This window comes from Chrysemys picta, chromosome 8, assembly GCF_011386835.1.
Source record: "Chrysemys picta bellii isolate R12L10 chromosome 8, ASM1138683v2, whole genome shotgun sequence".
NCBI classification, from domain to species: domain Eukaryota; kingdom Metazoa; phylum Chordata; order Testudines; family Emydidae; genus Chrysemys; species Chrysemys picta.
Genome location: NC_088798.1, coordinates 5,734,703 through 5,760,996, shown reverse-complemented (window position 1 = coordinate 5,760,996; position 26,294 = coordinate 5,734,703). Strand labels below are relative to the sequence as shown.

The 26,294-nt window shown below is 49.9% G+C and overlaps 1 protein-coding gene across 8 annotated transcripts in view; it reads left to right on the top strand.

The window, feature by feature from the left end:
* Positions 1–6,951: 6,951 nt before the first annotated feature.
* Positions 6,952–26,294, top strand: part of MOB3C (MOB kinase activator 3C) — a 48,173-nt gene continuing 28,830 nt past the window's right edge. For 2 of the 8 annotated variants that reach the window (XM_024104936.3, XM_065553771.1), the window contains exons 1-2: positions 7,814–8,016; positions 22,110–22,619. In XM_024104936.3, coding sequence (XP_023960704.1) covers positions 22,202–22,619 — 418 coding nt within the window. In that variant the 5' untranslated portion in view covers positions 7,814–8,016; positions 22,110–22,201. The other 6 variants (XM_065553773.1, XM_065553775.1, XM_005284881.5 and 3 more) reach the window with 6 other exon arrangements.

Genomic DNA, 26,294 nt, shown 5'->3' with positions numbered 1-26,294 from the left:
CAACCCTCATTGCCTAACAGTCCCGACTGCGTTCAGCCCCTGAGGTTCATCCCTTTGGAAGCTGTTACCAGGAAATGAATACAGTGACCCAAACCAGCCTTCTTAAAGTATTGTTTAATCTTAACAGTAGGAAGGAAGCATGACAAGAGAAAAGTCTTTTTAAACAGTAATCCCTCACCTTTATATGGTGCCTTTCACCAGCAGAGCTCAAAGTGCTTTCCAAAGGAGGACAGTATCATTTTACAGGTGGGGAAACTGAGGCACAGAGCATGGGGGGAGGGAGGGGAAGTGACTTGCCCAAGATTACCCAGCAGGCTGGTCACCTAGCCAAGCATAGGACCCAGAGTGCCTGAGTCCTTTGTCAGCCTCTATCCCTCTCTTAAGACAGTCTATATGCATACCTATCTTCCCTAAAGGCTATCCTGCACCAGGCTCCCCAACCCCTGGGGCGCAGACTGCTCCCCAACAATCTCTGCCTCGATTCCCCCCTTAACCATCTGCCCTCCTCCAGAAAGTGTCTGTGTCTTTTAAACCTTTCTGAGGCTTTGATCTCCATGCCCTGAGCTGGGCTGAGCCATTCCTGGAGGAACCTGTTTAACAAGCCCGGGGGATCTAGGCAGCCCATCACAGTGAAGGGGTCCAACCTTGTCCAGCCAGTGTTTTCTGAGAGGGCCGTTCAGTTTTCACCTCCCCCATCCCTGAATCCACAGAAAAGTGGAACTTCCCAGTTAGCGGTAGGTAGGTGGGAGGAGAAATCTGACAAGCAGTCGGGGCCAGATTCTGAGTCCAGCAAAACTGCTTTAGATTGGGAACAACTCCTGTGATATCGGTGAGGTAAGAGTGATGTGGTCTTCACAAACGTGCCTGAAGAGGAGACTGTTTGGGGTCCTTTCCTCTGCTCCCACTGCCCCCTGGCTCAGGAAATCCTGGGATGTTACTGTCGATTGTGATATCACTAGGCGCTTGCTCAGGGTGGTCTGATTGGGTTGGGTGAAGGTACCCGGCTTGGGGCTCTGTTGGACGAAAACCAGATCCTTCTACTCAAAAAGTAATAGCAAAAAAAATTTTAAGTACGTCAGAAGCAGGAAGCCTGCTAAACAACCCGTGAGGCCACTGGATGATCGAGATGCTAAAGGAGCACTGAAGGATGATAAGGCCATTGCGGAGAAACTAAATTAATTCTTTGCATTGGTCTTCGTGGTTGAGGATATGAGGGAGATTCCCAAACCTGAGCCATTCTTTTTAGGTGACAAATCTGAGGAACTGCCCCAAATTGAGGTGTCATTAGAGGAGGTTTTGGAACAAATAGACAAACTAAACAGTAATCAGTCACCAGGACCAGATGGTATCCACCCAAGAATGCTGAAGAAACTCAAATGTGAAATTGCAGAACTACTAATTGTAGTCTGTAACCTATCATTTAAATCAGCTTCTGTATCAAATGACTGGAGGATAGCTAATGTGATGCCGATTTTTAAAAAGGGCTCCAGAGGTGATCCTGGCAATTACAGGCCAGTAAGCCTAACTTCAGTACTGGGCAAACTGGTTGAAACTATAGTAAAGAACAAAATTGTCAGACACATAGATGAACATAATTTATTGGGGAAGAGTCAACATGGTTTTTGTAAAGGGAAATCATGCCTCACCAATCTACTAGAATTCTTTGAGGGGGTCAACAAGCATGTGGACAAGGGGAATCCAGTGGATATAGTGTACTTTGATTTTCAGAAAGCCTTTGACAAAGTCCCTCAACAAAGGCTCTTAAGCAAAGTAAGCAGTCATGGGATAAGAGGGAAGGTCCTCTCCTGGATGAGTAACTGGTTAAAAGATAGGAAACAAAGGGTAGGAATGAACGGTCAGTTTTCAGAATGGAGAGAGGTAAATAGGGGTGTCGCCCAGGGGTCTGTACTGGGACCAGTCCTATTCACATATTCATAATTGATCTGTATACAGTGAGGTGGCAAAATTTGCAGATGATATAAAACTACTCAAGATATAAAGTCCCAGGCAGACTGCAAAGGGCTACAAAAGGATCTCACAAAATTGGGTGACAGGACAACAAAATGGCAGAGGAAATTCATTGTTGATAAATGCAAAGTAATGCACATTGGAAAACATAATCCCAACTATACATATAAAATGATGGGGTCTAAATTAGCTGGTACCACTCAAGAAAGAAAGCTTGGAGTCATTATGGATAATTTTCTGAAAACATCCACTCAATGTGCAGCGGCAGTCAGAAAAGCAAACAGAATGTTGGGAATCCTTAACAAAGGGATAGATAATAAGACAGAAAATATCATATTGCCTCTATATAAATCCATGGTACGCCCACACCTTGAATACTGCATGCAGATGTGGTCGCCCCATCTCAAAAAAGATATATTGGAATTGGAAAAGGTTCTAACAAAAATGATTAGGTGTATGGAGTGGCTGCTGTATGAGGAGAGATTAATAAGACTGGGACTTTTCAGCTTGGAAAAGAGACGACTAAGGGGGGATATGATAGAGGTCTATACAATCACGACTGGTGTGGAAAAAGTAAATAAGGAAGTGTTATTTACTCCTTCTCATAACACACGAACTAGGAGTCACCAAATGAAATTAATAGGCAGCAGGTTTAAAACAAACGAAAGGAAGTATTTCTTCACATAACAGACAGTAAGCTTGTGGAACTCTTTGCCAGAGGATGTTGTGAAGGCCAAGACTATAACAGGGTTCAAAAAAGAACTGGATAAATTCATGGAGGATAGGTCCATCAATGGCTATTAGCCAGGATGGGCAGGGATGGTGTCCCCAGTCTCTGTTTTCCAGAAGCTGGGAACGGGCGACAGGGGATGGATCACTTGATGATTCTCTGTTCTGTTCATTCCCTCTGGGGCACCTGGCATTGGCCACTTCAGTAGACAGGATACTGGGCTAGATGGACCTTTGGTCTGACCCAGAATGGCCATTTTTATATTCCTCTCTTTTTTCCCCTCTCCTCTGAAAGGTTTTTACTGGTGCTGCTGGATCCAGACAAACCCTCTGGGTCTCTCTAGCTCCCACACGAAACCTACCCTCTGCTGCCAGCCTATGGTGTTACAGGAGTGTTTGGATCAGAATATTTTCCTCTGCCTTGCTTAGCTACCAGAGCGATGTGAAATTTTTGTATTGTTAGAGGTGGAGACCCATTTCAGTCTGATCTGAGCATCCCTGAACTTAGGGGAGGATAGTCCTTCTTGTATCAGAAACAAGGGCACAATCCCAATTAAAAAAAAAAAAATCTGTTGCAGGCCCCTTTAAGAGTTAAAGGGACCAGGATTCTGGATCTCTGTCTCTCTGCTGGCTGTTTGCTTTGGGAGGCTGTGAGTGAAACAAACCTGAGCTGATTAGAGCTGGTTAGAAGAGTCTTGCCACCCCTGGGTTATAGTATTATTACTGTTGTCAATGACTGTCTCTGTAGCTAGTAGCAAAAGGAACAAGATTCAACATCATCTGAAGTGGAGTCCATACTTGGGGGACTAGGGCCCGGTCGTGCTAAGACTTATGGAGGTGACTCGCAGAACTTTAGTGTGTACGGCTCTGCAGGGTTGGGCCCTCTGTGTGGAAGGTGAAATGTACATCAGACACGCTTAGGTCAGACATTTGCTGTCCTGGTGCCACGTGTAAACGTCAAGCCATCTGCAAAGGACCAAAGCAAAATGTGAAAAACATCTGTGCCTCCAAACCTCTCAGCTAATGCGAAAAATTAACCGCCCCCGCCCCCGGCCTTGTGGCTGACAGCAGCAGAAGGGAAATCCCAGAGAGGTTGGAGACGGAGACTCACGATTTAATGTAACTACAAAATGACTGTGGACTGAGGTCCAGATGCTCAGCGAGCGGGAATTGACGTGGCTGCGTTGATTTCAGTGGCGCTAAGCTGACTTGCACTTGTTTAGGATCTGGCCTAGAGGCCGATGGCCCGGAAAGGGAACAGATTGAGGGGAGCTTGTCTTCTTGTTTCCCATTTGTTTCCTTTTCTTGAGGCATAGTTTAGAATTCAGAGCTGCAGGGGGAGGGAGGGAGGGGGGGTCTGTGATTTTTGCAAGCTGATGGGTCTGTGGCTTCCTGCCTCCTGGATGACTCATGTTCACTCAACTCGATTCTGAAGTGTGATAAAAAGGGAAAGGCAAATCTAACCGTTCCTCCTGTCTTGCTCAGCCAGTGGCTAAGATGGCAGGTGAGGAGCACTCTGCACCAGGAATGGAATGTGACATGGACGGGGCAATGACACGGCCGCATCTGCTGTTGCAATTACTAGCCATAAGCTCTGATCCACAGCCCGTTGATGTCAGTGGAGGGTCTATTAACTTCAATGGGCATCGGACCAGGCCCACAGTGCTGAGAAGGGGCAACACTTGTGATGCAGGCAGGCTGGGGAGTAGTGGGAGGCAGTGTCCCCGACTAAGCAAAATCTTTGGCGGCTGATCTGAATCTCCCACAGAGGTGTCACTCCGGAGACTTCAGCGGAGTTACTCCTGGTGTGAACCAGTGGAAGTAAGATCAGAGTTTCCTCTGTCTTGCTTTACTGCCGGAGCTCTGTGAAATTTTAATATTGTTAGGGGTGGATTTAAAGCAAGACCCCACCCAGATCCGAGCATCCCTGAATTTTGGGGAGGAGCCAGATTTCAGTGAGTGTAACTATACATTTTCTTGCAGTGTATTATTCAGCGGCTAGGTCACCCTGTGTGCTGTATAGAGTTCCAGGCAAGGTGCGACTATGCTAGTAAACAAAGGAGACAAAGTTGGGAGTCAAGCTACATGGAAGCCTGTTTGTTTTTGTCTTTAGCTGTGGTTTCTTGAATGAATGCCTCCTGTTTAAGAATGACTATGCTTCTATAAACCATGATAGCAAGGAGGTGACCTGACAGAGGTATATAAAATAATGAACGGTCTTGAGAAGGCCAGTTGGCAACATCTTCCGCGCAAGGGGCATCTGATGAAATTAAAAGTTATTATCCTAAAATTGGTGAAAGGAAGTACATTGGGAACAATTAACCTGTGGAACTCACTGCTACAGGATATCATTTTAGAGAAAAAGATGGATCTAAAGTAAAGTTTGGACAATTATATGGGTAATAACTAGTGTCTGAATGTATACTAACCAGGATAAAAGCATATGAGCTATACCTACCATCATACTGCATGATAAAGGGCTGCCACTGGGAGATGCATATATAAGCCGGTTTTTGCAAAACTCTAACTCTGAAGCATCTTTGGTGCTGATCCCTGTCAGAGGAAAGTTATTGGCACTGTGGACCTTTGGTCTAAGCCTGCATGGTCCTAAACATTAAACTGGTCAGTCTAGCTTCATTGCCCAAGCAGAGGGAGAGAAAAGTAAAGTAACTTAGGATGCACTCTGGCTGAATTCCCATTGACTCTATCTAAGAAGGCATGTGTCCCCTGACTGCTCAACGAGGCCCATAAATAGTGGGAAATAAATGAGACCTTTCACATTCTTTAATTTTAGTAACTGAAGCTGCCATTAGTAGCAGAGGGATTTGATTACATATATGTTGATGGTCCCCTTTAAGAAAATCAGGGTATTGTTAGTAGCTACAAGCCAATCTTGGGGGGCCGGGGACGGATCGTTATGTAGCTTATGTAGCCAATAGTTAATGGACAATGTGGACAAACTTGGCCCTAAATCTCCCTTGTATAGAATAAGGGTTTACCGAAGCTAAGAACAATAGAAATGTTGCCATGGCGTTTCCCCCCCCCCATATAAACCCCTTTTGCAAACATTCTCCAGCAATGTTTGCTACCCAAACGCTGTAGTTTTGTGCCAATACAAGGCAATCTGATGGTGAAACTGATTATAAGCAAAGGCTAAGCTGCTGAGCTGAGAGAGAGAGGCAGAAAGCAAACCTACAGAGCAAACTGTGAAGGAAATTGGATGTGCAAAAGCCTTTGTCATAGAAATTGAAGGTGTTGTTAATTACACAAGTACAGAAACTTGCTGTGTAGAACTCACGGGGGGCTTGATTCTCGATTCCTCACACCCCTAAAATGTCCATAGGATTTAGAGGCAGCTTTGGGGGCCACCAGGATTGCAGGTTTATACCGGGAGTTTTGGTCCCCTTAAGGAACTTTATCATATACAAATGTAAAGACCCAATCTTGCTCATAGAAACAGGCTCAGTTACACCAAACTGCAGGATCAGAGCTCTGTTTTGAATGTGACATTTAAAGGAAGCAACTTTAAAGCCAATTCGCTCAAGAGAACCTCTCTTTTTCTGAACACTGGTGAGGGTTATGCTAGCACTGATTTTCAGTGGCAGAGGGAAAGCGAATAGTAAATGTTTCTCTCCCCCTTCTCTCTCCTCCGGTCCCACCCCTCAATTAACTTTTTCATTGGGAGAGCTACTGCCACATGTAACATTCCTTTGTAAATCTGTGGGCTGGAGCCAACTAGGAGAAGCCCAATGAAAGACCCACAGCCAAAGGAGATATTGCAGCATCAAAGCATGATGTGTGCTTTACACTTTCCCAGGGAACATGCTACACAGCAAACACCTCCACAGAGTGGAGAGACAAGGCGGGTGAGGTAATCTCCTTTATTGAACCAACTTCTGTTGGTGAGAGAGACAAGCTTTCGAGCTACACAGAGCTCTTCTTCAGGGCTGGGAAAGGGACTCCCAGCATCACAGCTAAATACAAGGTAGAACAGATTGTTTAGCACAGGTAGTTAGCCGCTAGGGTGACCAGATGTCCCGATTTTATATGGACAGTCCCGATTTTTGGGTCTTTTTCTTATATAGGCTCCTATTATCCCCCACTCCTGTCCTGATTTTTCACACTTGCTGTCTGGTCACCCTATTAGCCGCACATATTCTAAGGGATCATTCAGGCCTATTAACACCCCTCCAGTCATTGTGGGTGGGGGTTTAAAGGGTTACAGATTGTTGTAAAAAGCAATAAATCCAGTGTGTCTATTTGGTCCATGATTTTTAGCATCTAACAGTCTCATTTTTTGAAGGAATTGTGCAGGTCTCCTTGAGGACGAGGACTGAGAGGTCAGCTGTAGAGCGATCGCTTGGTGACAAGTGCTCACCCACAGGTGAGATGGGGTTTTTTGTTTATCATTTTTCTGTGTGAGTTCATTCAAGAGCGTGGTGATTGTCTGTCTGTTTTACCCACATGGTTGTTATAGGGGCATTTAGAGCACTGGATAAGATACGCCATATGTTGTGATAAGCATGTGTGGGACCTATGGATCATGAAAGGTGTGTTGTGGGGGGTGTTGATCATCATAACAGACCCGCACATGACATAGCTGGGAGCTTAAATTCATAACTCTGCTAGATGCTAGAACCCATGGACTGAATACAGACACTGGATTTATGGCTTATTACAACAACCTGTAACACACTAAATTCCCCCCTCCACAGCTTTCCTGCCCCCAGGACTGGAGGGGTGATAACAGGCAACTTCACCTGAAATGATCCCTTGAAATATATGTTAACTACAACCTGTTCCACCTTGTATTTAGCTGTGACTCACTGAGTGATTTCCCACACCTGAAGGAGAGCTCTGGGTAAACTCCAAAGCTTCTCTCTCTCCCCAACAGAAATTGGTCCAATAAAAGTTACTCCCTCACCCAGTTTGTCTGTCTAATATCCTGAGACCCACATGACTACAACTACGCTGCATACCACAGAGTGGAAGCAGGAGACAGAGAGATTGAGGCGTAGGGGGCAGGGCAAGCGACGGGTTCTTTCTTTCTTTTTTGAGTCAGTTATTGCTAAGGCAGCTGTACTCTGGACACACTCAGGATATGACATCACTGGGAGGGGGGGTGGGAAAGATCAGGCAGAGTTTCTTTAATGAAAACCCCAGCAAGGGTTGGTGTGTGTGTGTGAGGTTTTTCCCTGACCCCGGGATCTCACAGCTAAACGGAGGGAGCCCAGAAGGAATCCGGAGGATCTAGCTAGTTGACCTTTCCATACACTTGGGAGGGATTTGGTCTCTAATTCAGATCAGTTCTGGAGTTAGGTGAGTGTTTGTTTTTGTTTTTTTCTTAAACTTCCCTTAAGAAGTTTCTGGCTTGCTCTGAGAATAACTGTCTCCCAGCAAAGCCCCTTCCAGCTACAACCTCCCGCTTTCCCCGCTAGCCTATTGTGTGTCACAGTCCCACTGGGAACAAGAGCAAACGCAGCCAAGAGGATTGATTCCCCCAACTTCAGAGCCCCGCCATGAAGTTGCAGATGGTACATTTTAGGGGGAGGGGGCATTTCAGGAGTTGGATGCTGCAAACTAGGGTCCGCTCAGCTGGTGCGCTTGTAAATATTTAGTGACCCTGTGTTTTGTGACATCCGGGGCGAGCGTGAGGGGCTAGCCACAGCAGAGGGGGAATGAGTGTGGCTTTCGGAGCCGATGAGTGGAGTAAATGTCACTTCCTGGAGTAGAAGAGGATCGAAAACAGCCGAAGTTTGGAAGCAGTATTCTGTGCTTAGCAGAGTTTGGACAGGGGCCAGTTGCCACTGGAAGGCTACGCTGGGGTCTGGGAGCAGAAATGTACTGTGTATGGTTGTAGTGTTTTGCAGTTAAATGGCCCATAGCTAGTGGCTTGAGTGAGGCAATTGCATGTCCTGGAAGCTGGTCCATACACGTTGGCGTGAGCGCATGGAGTTCGGGAGGAGCTTGGGTTTGCCCAGAAGATGAGTTGTAGAGGGTAGGTGTGTCGTGTTTTTTGGTATCATGTCTGACCCTCGCCTGGGGGCTGCGCGGCTCACGTGCTCCGAACAGGCAGCAGGAGCCCCTGAGCCCAGGCCTTTCGGGGTTGTGCCTCTGTAGCAACTGTTACTAAGGACTGGACCTGGTCCCTCCAGTGCTAGGAGCATGAGCCTTTACTGATTTACACGGGTGTTAGATCAGACCCCAAATCCCCTAGCTGGCAGCTGTGGAAGATCCATGTCCTCTGCGGATCAGGCCCAGAGTGGGACGTGTAACACACACTGGCCAGGGAGCTACACCTCCCTTCTGCTTTCCAAGTAAGAGGATCGGTCTAGTGAGAGGAAGGTTGGTCCGGTGGTGAAGACATTCGACTCTGACCTGGGTTCAATTCCCCCTCTGCCACAGACTCGCCGTGTGACCTTGGGCCAGTCACTTAGCCTCCCTGTGCCTCCGTTCCCGGATAACAGCACCACCCTACCTCACAGAGGTGTGGGGAGGAAAAAGACATGGTGGGAGGAGGTGATGGGGCCAGATAGACCGAAGCTGTGTCTGGTCCCTTGGGGAACAAACACTACAAGGAGGCGTGATCAGAGGCGAATTCTAAGAGGGTGTTGGAGGAGCAGCAGCCGAGGTGCGTGATGCCAAGCACTCAGTGGGCTAGCACTGGGCAGAGTGATGGGCCAGCCGGTAACACCAGCTTGGGGCAGGGAAATCGTGGGGCAGGCGGAGGGGACAGTGGAGGGAGCCGCAGGCAGGCTGGGTGATACCAGGCAGTGGGCGTGGCGGCAGCAGATGGGGACTGCCTGGCAGTGGGCAGGGTGAAGAAGGAGTGAACAAAACCAGGCAGGGGGCAAGGGTCTGGAAGCAGACATCTGCTTGGCACGGTTGTAGTGTTTCGCACTTGGGGACAGAAGGGGGTTTCCAAGTCCTGAGCGATCTGGTGGGGAATCGCCACTGGAGTAACCTGGGCTCCGCTCTCCTGGCTGCAACTTCTCAGGCTGTCCCCTGATTGCAGCATCCAGAAGGGTGATGCCCTACGTGGGTTTTGGTGCCTAGTTTCTGTGGTGGTTGGTGCTGCCTCTGAACAACTGAGACTGTGCGGGAAGCTCCCTTCCTGGGACCCACAGACAGATTCCCATGACATCTAGCAGGTAAATGTTGTTCTGCGCTCCTTGGAGATCATCATCTCTCAGCTGGGGTTCCTCTTCCGATCTTCCTCTCCCAGGCTAGTTCACTTTGGCTTCTCCCCCAGCCAGCAAGCCCCCCCTCCCAGTAATTTCCTTGGAACGTCTCCTGGAATTTTCCATCCTTTGTGACGGCATTTGGGATCTGCGGCCAATAACCCCGTTCCTCCAAGGCAGTGCAGCCGGGGTCTGGCTTCAGCAGGAAGCCAAGAGAAACCAGCCCTGTTTGGGGAACATTGAGGTCAAGTGACCATTTAAAAAACATTATCCTGTCATGTCCCCTTCGATTAGTTAAACTCAAAGGCTGTACAAGGACAGGGCGCAGATGGTTGACTTGGGCATAACGCTGCTGGTCTGTTTCCAAACATACGGCTCTTTGTATCAGGGTTTCATTACAACAATAACGAGACTCCAAACCTATGAATGCTTATGCGCAGGCTTAACTGTGTCAAGTATCAGAGGGGTAGCCGTGTTAGTCTGGATCTATAAAAAGCGACAAGGAGTCCTGTGGCACCTTATAGACTAACAGGTTAGTCTATAAGGTGCTGTTAGTGCCACAGGACTCCTTGTCGCTTCTTAAGACTAGTTAATACAGTTGCAGGTGCCTGATGGGACAGCTGGCTGGAGAGGTTAATATCCAATCGAAATATCTCGCTATTATCCTTTTAAAGCTTCAGCTAGCAGCTTCCTCGCTGACTTCTCCGATGCTCGTCTGCTATCGAAGTAATGTGTCAGCAGGGGACTTTCCTCTTTTACTGTTGACAGCGGAGAGGAATTCCCTCAGACTTCAGAGGAGCCGAAGTCAGCCACTGAGATGGCTAGGAGTAGGACTACAGGCCTCTTTATTTTGTCACGCAGAGTCTGCCTAGCTGGAGTCCGCAGCGCACGGCCACTTCGGGTATGCCCGCATGGCAGAAAAACCAAAACCCACCGCAGCAAGTCTCAGAGCCCAGGTCAGCTGACTCAGGCTCGCAGGTCTCATGCTACGGGGCTCAAAATAGCAGTGTAGATGTGCTTGCTTGGGCTGGAGTCACAGGCACTGACCTTTCTTATTCCCTCTGGGTGCTCCACCCTCGCTCTGCCCCGAGGCCCCGCCCTCGCTCCACCCCTTCCCCCCCGAAGCCCTTCCCGCCCGCCCACTACTTGCACCTCTCCATCCCCCATCATCCAAACGCCTCCCGTCAGCCTCTCGCTGCTGGGTGGCTAGTCCCGGGGCCCCGCCAAACAGCTGTGGATGGTGAGTGTTGAGGACCCCCTATTTTTTTTCCATGGGTGCTTGAGCTGTGGAGCACCCATGGAGTCGGCGCCTATGGCTGGAGCCCGGGCTCTGAAACTCGAGCGGGAACGTCTGCACTGCTATCTCTAGCCCCGTCGGACGAGCCCTGCAAACCCAAGTCAGTTGACTCAGGCTCTGAGGCATTGCCATGTTTGGGTTTTTTTGCAGATACACAGGCCCCAAGGTCACCCACAAACCACATGCATGTGGCATGAGAGAGGAAATTTGTAACTGTCAACTCCCAAAACCCAAGAGTCGGTGAACTAAAAGCGTAACTCTTAACTAGGCTGGTAGAGAGATCTAGTACACTCACGAGCAGGGCAGGGGTGTAGAGTTGGGAAAGGGGTAGGACCAAGTCTGTCCACTAGAGAGCAGCGTTGCAGGGGCATGCAGACCAGTTTGTTGTAGGCTCTGCGCAGATTCAGGCAGCCTCCAACAGACAGGTTGATCCAGGCCTGGATGTTTCGAGGGACACTCACAGAGAGGCCCCCAAAAGTTGGTTGCTTGCCTTCCCACCTCCGGGTTCAAAAATGCAAGAGGGCATGGGGCCCCTTGCTTCAAACTGGGGCCTTGCATTTCTTAAAGATGGATTTTTACCCCCACCGGAAATTCACGCATGGATTTGAGAGCCTGCGATCTGTGACCCGCCCCTGGCTGAGCATCTCCTTAGGAGCTGGTGGCATGTCAGATGGTGTTAGGGTGTTAAACGCCTCGCTCCGTCCCAGCGTGAGAGCAGCTGTTCCGCTGCTTTAAAATTTGAATCGTGCTGCTCAGTGGCTGTTTGAGGTTATCGGAGCCAGATGCTTGTGTGAGTCTTTGACCACCGGCATGTGAGAAGGGATTTAATTCATTAAAGGTTTCAAACAGCCTCCCAGCACTGCATTTAATTGTCGATCAAGTACCAAGCTGTGTTCTCAGCCGATGAGCAGATGGATACATTTTCCTGGCTGATCATTTAGTTTTGGTCACCCAGTGCTGCTCAGTTTGCTTTCTCATGGTTTATTAATAATACTTATTCATTCTTTCTGGTAGCAGCCACAATGCAGGAAGGCCCAGATCTTAAACGAGATTTACGTGGCTAGCTTCCAGGCACCTGGGCAAGTCACAACCTCCCTGCCTCAGTGTCCCCATTTCTAGAACTACAGTGTATTTGAGGATCTGGGCCTAAACGCTTTTTAACGGACAAGGAAGCCCAGGCCTTGCCTTGAGGAGCTTTCAAGCTAAACACAGCAAAACTGAGCAAGGAGAGGGGTGCACCATATATACCCTCGTTCTAAAAATAGGGAAACTGAGGCAGGGAGTGACTTGCCCAGATGCCTGAGAAAATCAGAATCAGCGCTGGGATTCTGTTCTGTTCTCATACTGTGCCCATCACCTTGGTATCTGGGCACTTGGATTAGAACTCAGGAGCTCCCCGCTGCCCAGTCTATCTCTTGCCACAGCCCTCAGTTTATCACTTTCCCCATTTGTGCGACTTTCCTTTCCTCTTTTGTGTGTACCTGTGTAACAAAGTGGAGATGACGCTCGAGAACCTGTTTGATTACCCCTGTGCCCTGCATCTTACACCCTACGCTGGCTGAACTTCTCATGTTTAAAGGTTGCTGTGCATATTGGGAGGTCTCTGAAGCTGGACTGATGACTAGGGGAACTGAAACTTAGCCAAATGTGCTGTGGGTGCTGTTTTAGTTTGTGGCTTCCTTCTGCATCTGACCCTGTTAGTCTCTAAGGTGCCACAAGGACTCCACGTTGTTTTTGCTGCTACAGACTAACACGGCTACCGCTCTGAAACCTATCACCCTGGATGAATATTCATTTTGTATTTGGCTGTGGCAGTGTGGTCTAGTGAGTAGTGGGAGTCAGGAGAGAGCAGGGTTTTATTCTGAGGTAAATCAATCAGGACCCCATTGTGTTAGGTGCTGTACATACACATAGTAAGAGAGAGTCCGTGCCTCAGAGTTTACAGTCTAAATAAACAAGACAGACAAAGAATGGGAGAGGAAACTGGCATCAAGAGGTTCAGTGACTGCTCTGGGTCACACAAAAACACAGCCAGGAACACCCATCCAGGTCTCCTGACTCCCAGTGCCGCCGCTGAGCTGCTGTGTGACTTTGGACAACTCTCGGAACTCCACCCGTGCTTCAGTTTCCCCATCTGTGCAATGGAGCTGACGGGACTGGCCCAGAGCTTTGGCATTCTGCGTCTGAAAAACCCTAACCCTTGCACCAGTAACGCCTGTCCTTTTGAGGCACAGAGGAACCTGTTCTTGGAAAACTATTAGGAGAAGCCTTGCGTTTCTTTAGTGTTGTATGCATATAACTATATCGGACAGGGGCATGATTATTTTAACCGAGATAGTTATTCCAGTACAACCCCCAGTGTGGACACCGTTATACCGCTATAAAGGTGCTTCTGCTAGCGTGGCTTATTCCCCTTTCCGAACAGGCAGGGCTATACCAGTGTAAACCACTTTTCTCCCAGTATAATTCCCTCTTTAACTTGCTAATGGAGACAGGCTGTAAGTTACAGCTCTGCATATGGACCCCTATTTTGGCTTAGCCGTGGCTTGAGCATTGGCTTAGGTGGTAAATTTACAGGCACAAACTAGAACAATTAAACCAGTTTTAAACCGATCTGGATTTTCCCTGATTGAATTAAACCAGTTTAAACTAAACTGGTGTCTCCTCTCAGTGTAGACAAGACCATGTGCCTAGAGGAAGGAGCACAGTGCAGCTGGCGCTGAAATTGGCAGCCAAGTCAATGTTGGAGCTTATATTCGTGCCTGACCCAGCAGATACAGGAACAGGGCTTCCCCTTCCTTCCTTCGTCTACACTACTGAGGCCTTTCTCCTGCAGCTCCCTGGCAAAGGAATCTGGGACCCTGGCTGGTGAATGGAGCACTGTGGGGAGGGGGAGGGAGCCATCGCTCTCCAACATCCTGCCTCCCCGGGCAATTGTGAGATGCGGCTGCTGGGACAGGAAGGCCCCGCTCACAATGGGGGCAGCGCAGCAGGAAAGGCAGCCGGGGCTCCGGCCGGGACGGCCACCTGTCGGCATTCCACATCTGCTTCCGTCCATCCTGACGCTGGGGTGAGGACGCTGCTCGCTGAGGGGCTGGGAAACTGGACGGAGCTGGTGCTATGAATGCCTGGGAGACTGCAGGACAGGCTGATTGGCTCAGGCACTGGGTTGGGAGTCAGTTCAATTCCTGGCTTTACCATGGGCCTGCTGGGTGACCTCAGACAAGTCACGTCCCTGCCTCGTGCCTCAGTTTCCCCTCCTGTCTGTTGGCTATATAGATTGTAAGCTCTCTGGAGGCAGGGATACTCTCTCTTACTATATGTCTGTACGGTGCCTGGTAAAATGGGGCCTCTAGATGCTATTGCAGTGTTAGTTCTAATTCACGAAATTCCCTGCAATCCAGTTAGCAATGGGCCCAAAACCGGGGGTGCGAGTGTCCCCGGTCTTTGCAGGAGGGAGGATCATGTTCTCCTGAAGTTTAGGTTCTCAGGGTTGATTTGAGGGGCTCTGTGGCTTTTTGGTGCCTCTAGTGGACTGATTTCCATGAAATGAAACAACCATTGGAGCATGGAACCTGGCTAAGCCACTCAACAAAAAATGGGTGGTTTCTCCCAACCCCTCAGCAAGGAACTAATAGCAAATGCTGTAATAAGGTCTCACCAGCGGAAGGAATGCTCGGGGTGATCGAACCCTCTGAGTACCAGAAGCCACGAGTGGATTGCTCCATAATTGCCCTTTCTGTACACTCCCCGTGAAGCGCTGGTAGAGGCCGCTGTCAGCGACAGGCTACTGGGCTAGATGGACCATGGTCTGACGCAGTAGGGGCAGGACTGTGCAGGGGCCAGTCTCCTGGTTGGCCACAGACTTCTTGGGCAATTCACTTAGACACGCTGTGCCTCAGTTTTCCATCCATAAAATGGGGATCATGCACTTACTTACTGCACCGGCGTGTGGCGAGGGTAAATGCATTACAGATCATGAGATGCTCCGATACTATGGTAACAGGGGCCACATAAGTACCTTAGATCGGACAAATCCCTATGTGGACTGGCTACATTGTATTTAGCACCGGTAGGAACCAGCTGCGGTTTCAAGCAAGGGGAAGCTTGTTTGGGACAAACAGCAGCTCTGTCCGTCCGCACTCTGGGTTGCATTGGTTCTGCGTTGCCGGTGGCTGTAACTAGGCCAAAGGTTGAAGGGTTATTGATCTACTCCAGCGCACGTCCTGGCATGCCCGGAAGTATCACCAGTGATTAAACAACAGCTGAGAAAGAACTGATTCGTGATTCAGCATCTTTGTTTTGCAATGGGTCTCCTGGTCACTAGGACAACTTAGCGAAAGGCTGGGGTTTCTGATCAGTTCCCCGTTCGCTCCATGATTCAACCCATGGGTGGCATCACAGAGATCCCATGTGCAATTGGCAGGGCTGACGTTGCTCAGCAGGGATGAGTTCTGGGCCTCCCAGAGAAATATTTAAGCGAATTCTTATCAAGAAAATAATACTTGTATAGTGCTTTTCACCTGCCGGTCTACAGATCTGTGATGGAGTGTGTTAGCCCTTTGCAGTTCCCTGCTGGGAGCCCCGAGGTCCTACTACATGATTCCCCAAGAAGCCGTGAGCTGAGAAGAAAAGAGCAGCAAAGGTGGGTCCTCCAGGCTTGCCTAGAGAGGACTCTCTGAAGCAGTCACTTTGGAAAACCACAGAGACCTGGTCCTTCCAGGGCTAGAGGGGCTGGCAACAGCCAATCAGGGCCCTGCTGACTCGGATAAAAGGAGCTGCCTGGTGGTTAGTGGAGCAGTCCCTGGCTAGGACTGGAGGAGAGAAGGAGGGAGTCTCTCTCTGTGCAATACACAGAGTTCATGGCTGGCTGAACCTGCACAACAGGGATTGCAGACAGAGTAACCTGGGGATACCGGCCCTGAGCTAAGGCTGGAGATAAAGGGCCTGGTTGGAAGAAGCCCAAGGAAGCAGCAGTGACGGATTGGAGAGGGCAGTATGTGGCTACTGTGCATAGGGTCCCTGGACTTGAACCCAGAGCAATGAGTGAGCCAGGTTCTGCCACCAGCCACTGGAGTAAACCCCACAAAGGGGGTGGGGCTTATCTGGGACTCTGAACAACCGGCCAAATTTAAAGGGCCCAGAGCTGCAGCGGAAGACCGCAGCGAGGGCAAATAGACTGTTTATTTACTAGACTCTTGAATATCCTGGAAGGGTCATTCAGACTTCGTGATTCGGCTGGAGGGCCAAGCCACGGAAGGCCTTGAGGGCGGCCAGCAGGGTGCAGGCGGCACCAGGGGTGAGAAAAGGAAGGCAGTACTGCACCCTGCCACTTGGAGGCGCTCAAGAGGTGAGTGCCCCTATCCAGGATAGCAGATCAGTGGTGCCTCACAAAGCACCCTGGTCAGATAGAGAAGAATTAAACGAAGGCAGGCAGAGTGACGTCCCCAAAAGCAGCAGCAAATCGGGAATAGAAAGCAAGAGACTGACCCCAAGTCCCCTTCCCTGTAGGCCTGTGGTTCAGACGTCCAGAGGCTTGGATTTATTTCAGCTGTATCCTTGGTGGGGTTTGTAGGCGCCTGCTATAATGGAATAGACTGCAGCTGCTGCTTGTTTAAATCCCCCTGCGGATTTGATGCTTTGGGAAGGAGTTTGTTTTGTAATGTGAAAATTAAAAGCAAAAATGTGCTCTTCTAGGCCACTGTTACTCCAGGATGCATTCAGTGAAGAGGTGGGCGAGATCGGGGCAGTGTGTCTAATGGTGTGAGGCGGCTGGCTGAGAAGCAGCCGCTGCAGTATATACTGATACTCGGAGGACAGACTCTTCCTCCCTGAGCCCTCCTAGAATGGCCCGAGACTTGGCCATCTTCCTACTGTTTATATGGAGCACATGGGCACGGCTGGAACATCAGCAGCCCCACTGTGTGTGTTCGCTCTCTGTAAATAAGGTTGGGTGCCCAAAATCAGAGACTACTATGGGTCAGGGGGGGAGGGATTTGGTCCTGCACTTTTAACTGCAGGTTTCCTTCCCTCAGAGTCTGTCGAAGTCAATGCAATCGATTTCTAGGCCTTTGGGTGAAACCATCGCTGAGAGCTATGAATAATACTTTGTACTGGTATAGCAGCGTCCACTGCAAGTGCTCCTAACGCCCCTGTGAGGTAGAAAAGGATGATCGTCTCCATTCTGCAACCGGGGAAACTGAGGCACAGCGGGGAAAGTGACTTGCCCAAGGTCATGCAAGGAGTCTGTGTCAGAGCCAGGAATTAAAGTCCCATTTCAGTGCCTTAATCACAAAAACCAGAGCGGCGATTAGACTGCAAGGCTGCAATCCCTGGCCTTGTTGCTGTGGAGGGCAAAACTCCCCTGAATTCAGTGGGGCCAAGATTTCACCCCCAGGTCCCTGGGCTCTGAGCTTTTGCTTTACCCTCCCCATCCAAGCTTCGTGCTGATACTAAACCGACCACTCTTGAGGGAGATCGAGAAGTGACCTGGCTTCTTTGTAGGTTTGTGGCTCTACCGTCTCTTTGCTTTGAAGGGAAACGTTCTGCTTCTACTTTTTCTGAAGGTCTGTTTTCTTCCAAATTCCTGTAAGGATTTACAAGGCCTGCGCAGCTTGGCAGCAGTGCTGACAGCGGGTCACTAAGCAAAACCACGGCAAACAGCTCGTGTAGGTGCTGACTGCATTCGGGGTAGACTGGAACGTAATGACCGGGCATGTACAGCGCTGCCTTCCTAGCGGATTAACTAAAGGACTTGAGCACTAGGAAATCCGCTTGTTCCGGTGCACCAGTTCACGTATATCTTTCACAGAGACGCTGTAAGAAAACACATCCCAGATGCTTAATAGCATCATTGATCTTAATTGGGTTTTTGTAAGTCAATAAATATCCAAAAAGGAAATCCACCTCCATTTGCCTAATGATTGAAGAGATCCGTTTGTATGATAACAAGAAAGTGATACAGTGGAATAAGTTTGTATGATGAAATATGTCCTCGGAGCTGGTTACTGGAGAAGAGAGAGAGTCATTTCCCATTGCGTATAAATGAGTTGGAAAGAGCCGTAGAATATAAATTAGATGTAAATATAGATGTACAAATAACACCTTAATGATTGGAGGAACAGGGATTTAATTCTATTGTATTGTCAGAAGCTGGGAATGGGCGACAGGAGATGGATCACGTGTTGATGACCTGTTCTGTTCATTCCCTCTGGGGCACCTGGCACAGGCCACTGTCGGAAGACAGAATACTGGGCTAGATGGACCTTTGGACCTACTGGGTCAGACCAGTCTTATGTTCTTATGGATCACAGCCTTTCACTTTTTATGTGCTATGCTTTACGGCAGAGGCTCCGAAACTTTCTTGCCGAGCCCCCCATTCGGCACTTCAAGACTCATGCTGAAAACAGGAGTGTAGCCACAGCGGGGCGAGCAGTGGAAGGGGCTGGCAGCGCCGAGTACAAGCCAATCTGAGACCACAAGGACGTACTCCGGGCAATGAGGCTGTTTGCATTGCTGCAGCTACACTTCTGTATTTTTTAGCACGCTAGCTCGATCAGACCTAGCGTGGGCATGACTCCTCGAGCTGGAATTTACCCCTCCAGCTCAACGTGTAGACAGACCTACTCATGGACTTGAGGAAGGAAAGCCTTCCCACCATAAGGGACACTCCAAGTCGAACACCCCTGTTATCCCAGCCCTTCACTCCACCCAGGGAAAAAACCCTACCACAAGCAGAGTCTTTACTTGGCCTGGGAGAAGTGCCAAAGGCTCCAGGAAGCCCACTAGGGACTTTGTTGTTGCTATTGATTTTACATGGAAGATGCTCAAATGCCGTGGTGTTGTGTGCGACAGGATAAAACTCTAAGGGCACGTCTTCACTACCCGCCGGATTGGCGGGTAGCAATCGATCTATTGGGGATCAACTTATCGCATCTAGTGAAGACGCGATAAATCGATCCCCGATGGCTCTGCCGTCGACTCCGGAAATCCACCGCGGCAAGAGGCGGAAGCGGAGTCGACGGCAGCGCGGCAGTGGTCGACTCGCCGCCGTCCTCACAGCCAGGTAAGTCGACCTAAAATACGCAACTTCAGCTATGCTATTCAAGTAGCTGAAGTTGCGTATCTTAGGTCAACCCTCCCCCCGGTAGTGTAGACCTAGCCTAAGACATAAAATAGGTCCGTGGGTGACATTTTCTGGGCTGTGTCCTACAAGAAGTCAGGCTAGAGCAGTAGTTTTCAACCTGTGGTCCACAGCCTATGCCTAAGATTTCCAAAGGGGTCTGCACCTCTACTTGAAATTTTCCAGGAGTCCGCAAATGAAAAAAGGTGGAAAACCGCTGGACTAGCTGATCTTCATGATCCCTTCTGGCCTTAAACTCTGAGTATATGACTTTAGTGGAGAGATGCTAATTTAGCCAAGGTGAGGCTCTGGCCCAAGGTGATATGCAATGGTGACTGAGCTCCACATATGGATGCGTGTTCTATAGCGTGAGGGATTTTTAGTCCTATTTTAAGTGCAAATCTCAATGTGACCTTAACTACGGAGTCACTACTAATGCCCGAATGTTGTTATGTGTATCAATTATATTTATGGCACTGATCTAGTGAAAGTATTAACTTTAAGCATGTGACTAGCTCTGTTGAAGTCAATAGGAGTCCAGCATGCTTCAAGTTAAGTGCTTGCTTCAGCACTTTGCTGGATTGGGGGGCGGGGCACCCAGGAAGTCTATTTTAGAAGTAGATGTAACCTAAATGTCCAGAAAACTTGCAGTCATGGAAAGCTTATCGGTATCAGCAGGGTGCGCCTTGAAAATGTGACAGCCATGCAGGAAAGTACAAGATAACGCTCATTCTTTATCCGGCACTAGTTCCAGGCTCAGTAACTGGGTGGACACTTTGGGTTACAAACCACCAGCCTCCCTCTCCGGCCATTCTGTGCTGCTAGGCAGGAAGCCGCGATGCTGCTGGAGTGTTTTGGAGCTGTAGCCAACAAGAGGGCCTGCTACCAGTCCCAGATGCCCCCGCTTCCCCCCCCCAGCACTGCCATAGAGTGGCACTGAATACTGCCTCAGAGGGCTTGAACCCCGTTTCCAAGGCAGTCACCTCACTGTTTACCCCTTTCTCCAGATCATTTATGAATAAGTTGAATAGGATCGGTCCCTCCCCCTCCCCTGTCCAAGCATCGCTAAATGGCTCAGTGTTGATTTCCTTTTTGGTCACACGGGAAGTTCCCCCCCAGGAGTTTCCCAGCTCATAAAAGTGCTCCTCGTGACCTGCCCCTGCAGCCAGCCTGGTCATTCCCCCAGGGTTCTGAAGCGAGTACGGCTAGCCGGCCAGGCACGCCGCTCTATTATTTAGCGGAAATGGAGTTTGTCTTCTGTTTCTTTAAAGCCCCTTTGGCCCAAATCCCATGTACAATTGTGTCCCAAGGGAAGTACCGTTAGAGTGTAACAATGTGATAGAAAAGGAGAGACTCCCCTACCCGTACAGCCGTAACACAATGCAAACTAGTCACACACAGTCTACCTCCTCCTGCCACGTTGCTGGATTGCATCGGCCGCCATCTGCACCTTGCTTTAAAATAATAAAGCTGTGTCAGGTCGGTCACTGGCTTTGGCAGCTGGTTCTGCACCTTTGCATCAGTAGAAGCAGGTACTCCCGGATGGGATGGCCAGGGGGTTAGCTGGAGGTCACCCTGAACACTACCTGAATTGTGGGACTACTTGCCATTTAATCAGCTGCCCCTAGGTGCCTTCCTGAATTTACTACCACGGAAGCAGAGGGTCTGTGTTTCTCCTGGACTCGGACTATGAACTGAAATCTGTGCGTCGTTTTCAAAGGGCTCGCCAAACATCACCGAGCAGCTAAAATACATTTTGCATCGTCCTACAGTTCCCAGCGTTAATACTATTAAGCACATGAGATCGAAGCTCCATTGTGCCAGGCGCTGCACGTCCACCAAGTGAGAGACAGTCCTTACCCTGAAAAGCTTGCCAACTACTTTGATAAGTCACAGCCAGGGTGGGAGAGGAACAAGGGGCACAGAAAGGGGAAGGAACTTGCCCAAGGTTTCAAGCAGAAGGGACGAGAGCCCAGGCCACCTGAGCTCCAACCCAGGACCCGGTTCACCTGTCACAGTAATAACGGTCACAGATATACACACGGGTCCTTCCATCCCAAAGGATCCTATAAGGTACTTTGCAGACTCAATTACAACGTATACTGGAATCACTTCAGCCACGAGAGAAGAGCAAATGCCTCTTGGGTGGAACGCCGCAGGTACTTAAGAGCACACTGCAGCAACAGACAGAGGACTGACCCTTGGGGAACACCACTAGTTACCCCTCTCCATTCTGAGAATTTACCATTAATTCCTACCCTTTGTTCCCTGTCTTTTAACCAGTTCTCAATCCATGAAAGGACCTTCCCTTTTATCCCATGGCAGCTTAATTTACATAAGAGCCTCCCCCCCCCGAAGCCCCGCCCTCGCACCGCCTCTTCCCCCAACATAAGGTGCCCCGATCTTTCGCCCGCAAGGCTTCCCACCAGGCCAGCCGTGGTAGCACCAGCAAAAGATTTATTGCCATTTGCATTGTGGCAGCATCGAGATGCCTCAGGGTCCCCCGTTGCCCCAGGTGCTATAAATACATCCCTGCCTCCAAGACCGCACCATCTAAATAAACAAGACAATAATCCTTCCTTTATCTCCGTTTTGCAGATAGAGAAACTGAGGTCATGGACACACAAGGAGTCTAGGTAGAGCCAGGAATCGAACCCAGATTCCTTCAGTTGACCTCTAGTACCTTAGTTACAAGACCATCTTAGTCTCTTGAATGTGCCAACAATTCGTCATGAGCAGCTTCAGTAAGGGAGAGCCAGTTACAGTTGGCTTCATAAATAATGGGTTCACTATTTCTCTATTTTCCTTTCAGAAACCCACGATGTCCACCCTGAAGCTCCCCGGCTAGGAATCTGCCTTGGGACGCACCGCTGCCCCTTTTAAACCTGGCTGCCCCAGCCCAGAATGGCTTTATGCCTCAGCCAAGTTTTCAACAAAGACAAAACCTTTCGCCCCCGTAAGAAATTCGAGCCCGGCACCCAGCGGTTTGAGCTGTACAAGAAAGCCCAGGCCTCACTCAAATCTGGGCTGGATCTGAAGACTGTGGTCCAGTTGCCACCTGGGGAGAATATCAATGACTGGATAGCGGTGCACGTGGTTGACTTCTTCAACAGGATAAACCTTATCTATGGGACGATGTCGGAGTTCTGCACCGAGAAGAGCTGCCCCATCATGTCCGGTGGGCTCAAATACGAATATAGGTGGCAGGATGATCATAAGTACAAGAGGCCGACCAAGCTATCGGCACCCCAGTACATGTGTATGCTGATGGAATGGATCGAGATGCTCATTAACAATGAAGACATCTTTCCTACCAGGATCGGTAAGTGGGCTGTAGTTCTTACATTCAGATAACAACTATTGTGATCATCTCGTCTGGCCTCCTGCATAACACAGGCCATAGAACTTCACCCAGGGGTTCCCACATCCAGCCCTGATGGCTTGTGGTTACTCATAGACTTTAAGGCCAGAAGGGACCATCATGATCATCTAGTCTGACCTCCTGCACATCACAGGCCACAGAACCTCACCCGCCCACTCCTGTAGTAGACCCCTAGCCTCTGGTTGAATTACTGACCTCCTCAAATCATGATTTAAAGACTTCAAGCTACAGAGAATCCACCATTTACACTAGTTTAAACCTGCAAGTGACCCATGCCCCATGCCGCAGAGAAAGGCGAACCCCTCCCCCCCCCCCCCGAGTCTCTGCCAATCAGACCTGGGAGCAAATTCCTTCCTGGTCCCAAATTTGGCGATCAGTTAGACCCTGAGCATGTGGGCAAGACCCACCAGTGAGATACCTGGGAAAGAATTCTCCCCATCTCGTGTCCCATCGTTGGCCATTGGAGATATCGGCTGCTAGCAGTCACAGATCGGCTACATGCCCTTGTAGGCAACCTCATCATACCATCCCCTCCATAAACGTATCAAGCTCAGTCTTGAATCGCAGTAAATCTTTTAGCTAATTGTCCTGTCGTGATGTAAAGACTCCAAGGGATGGAGAATCCAGCACATCACCAGTAACATGTTTCCATGGATAATTACTTTCTCTGTTAAAGAAGTTTTCCATCTTCTTTTTCACATTCATTGGAAAGGCAAAGGAAAATATGCCAGCTCTATCCTGCCACCAGCTTAATGAAGTGACACTATGAACTCAGTGTGTTGAATCCTTTCCCCCTACATTTGGGGCTTTGTGGACGTGGGGCACTCCTAGCACTCGTTAGAGCCAGGCAGGGTGTGTGGAGTGGTGCTACTCAAGCATCCTGTACATAGCTGTGGCAATGCACTCCACCCCGACCTATGACATGCCTTGCTATTCCACTCCTAGGCTACCTGTGGCCTACAAGGACATGTGGCTTTTTCAATGAGGACAGATCTCCACCAGGAGAATAGGAGGTGGCCCACCACAAACAGTTGTTCTTATAACCTAACCCAGTTTCCAGAGGGAAAAAGTTTGTGAACTAACCCTCTTTATTGCCCATCCTGCAGATTTAATCCTCATTACCCCTGTGGGTAACTATGGTGATAACATCACACATGCTAATCAGGTTCATCTGCCTTCTTTGGGGAGATCAGGGATTGGAGTGTACTGGGATCGCTGATCGGTGTTGGCGATTCATTATTCGGTCTGATGGACACATACCAGCAATCCTGTTTCCATACAGATGGCTCTTGCTGTTTTCAGCGTCTTCATGGAGCACCCGGATTCCATAAATAAACTTCCCCCTAGATAGCAGTCGGTCCTCTCCGTGGTTCAGTTGTATTGAACCCAGCTGCCAAGCCCACATGGCGCTCTTGGAAGCGGTTCCTTTTCCGATGAAGTGAGCAACGCTTGTGTGATTTTTAATTTTTCCTCCTCCTCCAAAGGGAAGCTTTAAGAATCTTAAAACGTAGTGATCATCCTTCCAGTGAAACACAGCCCTTGGCGCGTCTTCCTCGCGATTACTGCTTTCCAGAGGGGCATGGGCTTGTGAATCTGAATCCAGTCATTGCAGTTGAGGGTTCCTATTTTAGTTACCCTGGTGGGAAAGCCGTAGGAATCTGGGATGGAAAAGACCAGTGCAGGATTATTGAGCGAAATCCTCAACTGGTGTTGAGTGGCATGGCTCCAGTGACGTCCTCATATTCTCCAGTCCAGTTCCTGATGACTTAACTGATGGGGCTTCCATTTCTTCCCTTGGGAGACTGTTCCACACTTTAGGGGCACGACCGGCAGACACTTAAATTGATGGAGCCTGTCTCGGTAACTTACCGCAATGCACACTAATGCAAGGCGGTGCATCCAGACTCCATGCATATGTGTGGACAGTGGCTGTGCCTCTCAGCTGGCCTTGCACTCCATTGTGTTGGTCACTTTGGTTTCTGAGCATGCATCCGATGAGTCCCAGTCATTATGGGAGCCTGAATTAAGGAAGAAATCTAATTTTTGCTCCCACTTAGTGGCAGTATTAGAGTGTCATTGATCCTGATAGGCATCAATCTATAACGAGCCCTGTCTTCAACATCTCCTTACTCGCAGAGCCTGCCCTTTCCTGCAGGCGTGCGGCCTCTGGGTTTAGAAGCTGTAGATCTGATATCTTGAAATTAGAAGTGGAAACAGCCGAGCGAAGAATGGAAATTGTCTTGGAGCAAAAAGATCAAATCAAAGCTGTTAGGTGCGAGTGTTTTGGCCAAAGCCTGCTGAAGAAACCATCATTCCCAGCCTCATCCCATAAATATCTTCCCAAGGGGAGGGAACCCAAAGTGAACCCAAACCCAACAGGCAAAGCAAGACCTTGGCAGGCCTGAGCCCACGCTGGCATGAAGGCTGTGGACAAAGACTATGTTCCCATGGGCTGGAAGTGAAGTACCATGACCGAGAACGCCTCTGCCAAGGTTCCTGCAGGAGATATGGGAGGGCTCCTGGAAAGCAGCCACTGGCATCACTGGATACAGACCCTCGCCACGTGGCAAAGCTGCTGTTAACCAAAGCTGTAATGCCACCCTGTGTGAGCTTGCAGCGGGTGAGGTCAGGCCTTCCAGAAGCCGGGGTTTACAGTTCAGCTCTGAAATTGTCAGGAATTAGGGCTTGCAGCTGAGCCTGGGACCAGCAACCTCCACCTCCCTAGTGAACAATGTAGGGCTGGTAGCTGAAGCATAGTTGGCTTGCAGCTCAATCATCTGACTTGGCCAGACCGCCTGATTGGCTGGAGGAACCAACAGGCATGGGTGGAGCATGAAACCTCCTCAGGGAGGCTAGTCACCTGGCTTCGCTTCTTCCACCCGAGGCCCCACCCCCAACGCCCCACTGTGGCCCAGGACGAGTCCCAGCCGAAGTGCCCCGAGCACTGGCCGGCCCAACCCCCGGGCCGCCAGCTAGGGTTGCCAACTGTCTAATCACACAAACCAAACACCCTTGCCCCGCCCCTTCCCCGAGGCCCCGCCCCACTCACTCTATTTCCCCCCTCCCTCCATCACTCCTTGTCTCCCACCCTCACTCACTTTCACCAGGCTGGGGCAGGGGGTTGGGGTGCGGGAGGGAGTGTGGGGTGCAAGCTCTGGGAGGGAGTTAGGGTGTGGGAGGAGGTGAGGGGTGCAGGGGCCAGCCAGGCAGGGGTTACCTTGGGTGACTCCTGGTCAGCGGCGCAGTGGGGCTAAGGCAGGCTCCCTGCCTGCCCTGACCCCGCACTGCTCCCGGAAGTGGCCAGCACATCCCTGCCACGTGCGCTCCCCAAATGCTGACTCCGCAGCTCCCATTGGCTGGGAACTGCAGCCAATGGGAGCTGTGGGGGCGGAGCCGGCCTTAGCCCCACTGTACCGCTGACCGAGGAGCCACCCGAGGTTAGCGGGGCTAGGGGGCTCCGCGCACTGCTCCCGGAAGCAGCCAGCATGTCCCTGAGGTCCCTGGGAGGGGGGGCCACAGGGCTCTGTGCACTGCCCCTGCCTGCAGGCACTGCATAGACCCCCTGCCCTCCCCTGCAGGGATGTCCCACAAGTAGCACAGGGCCAGGGCAGGCAG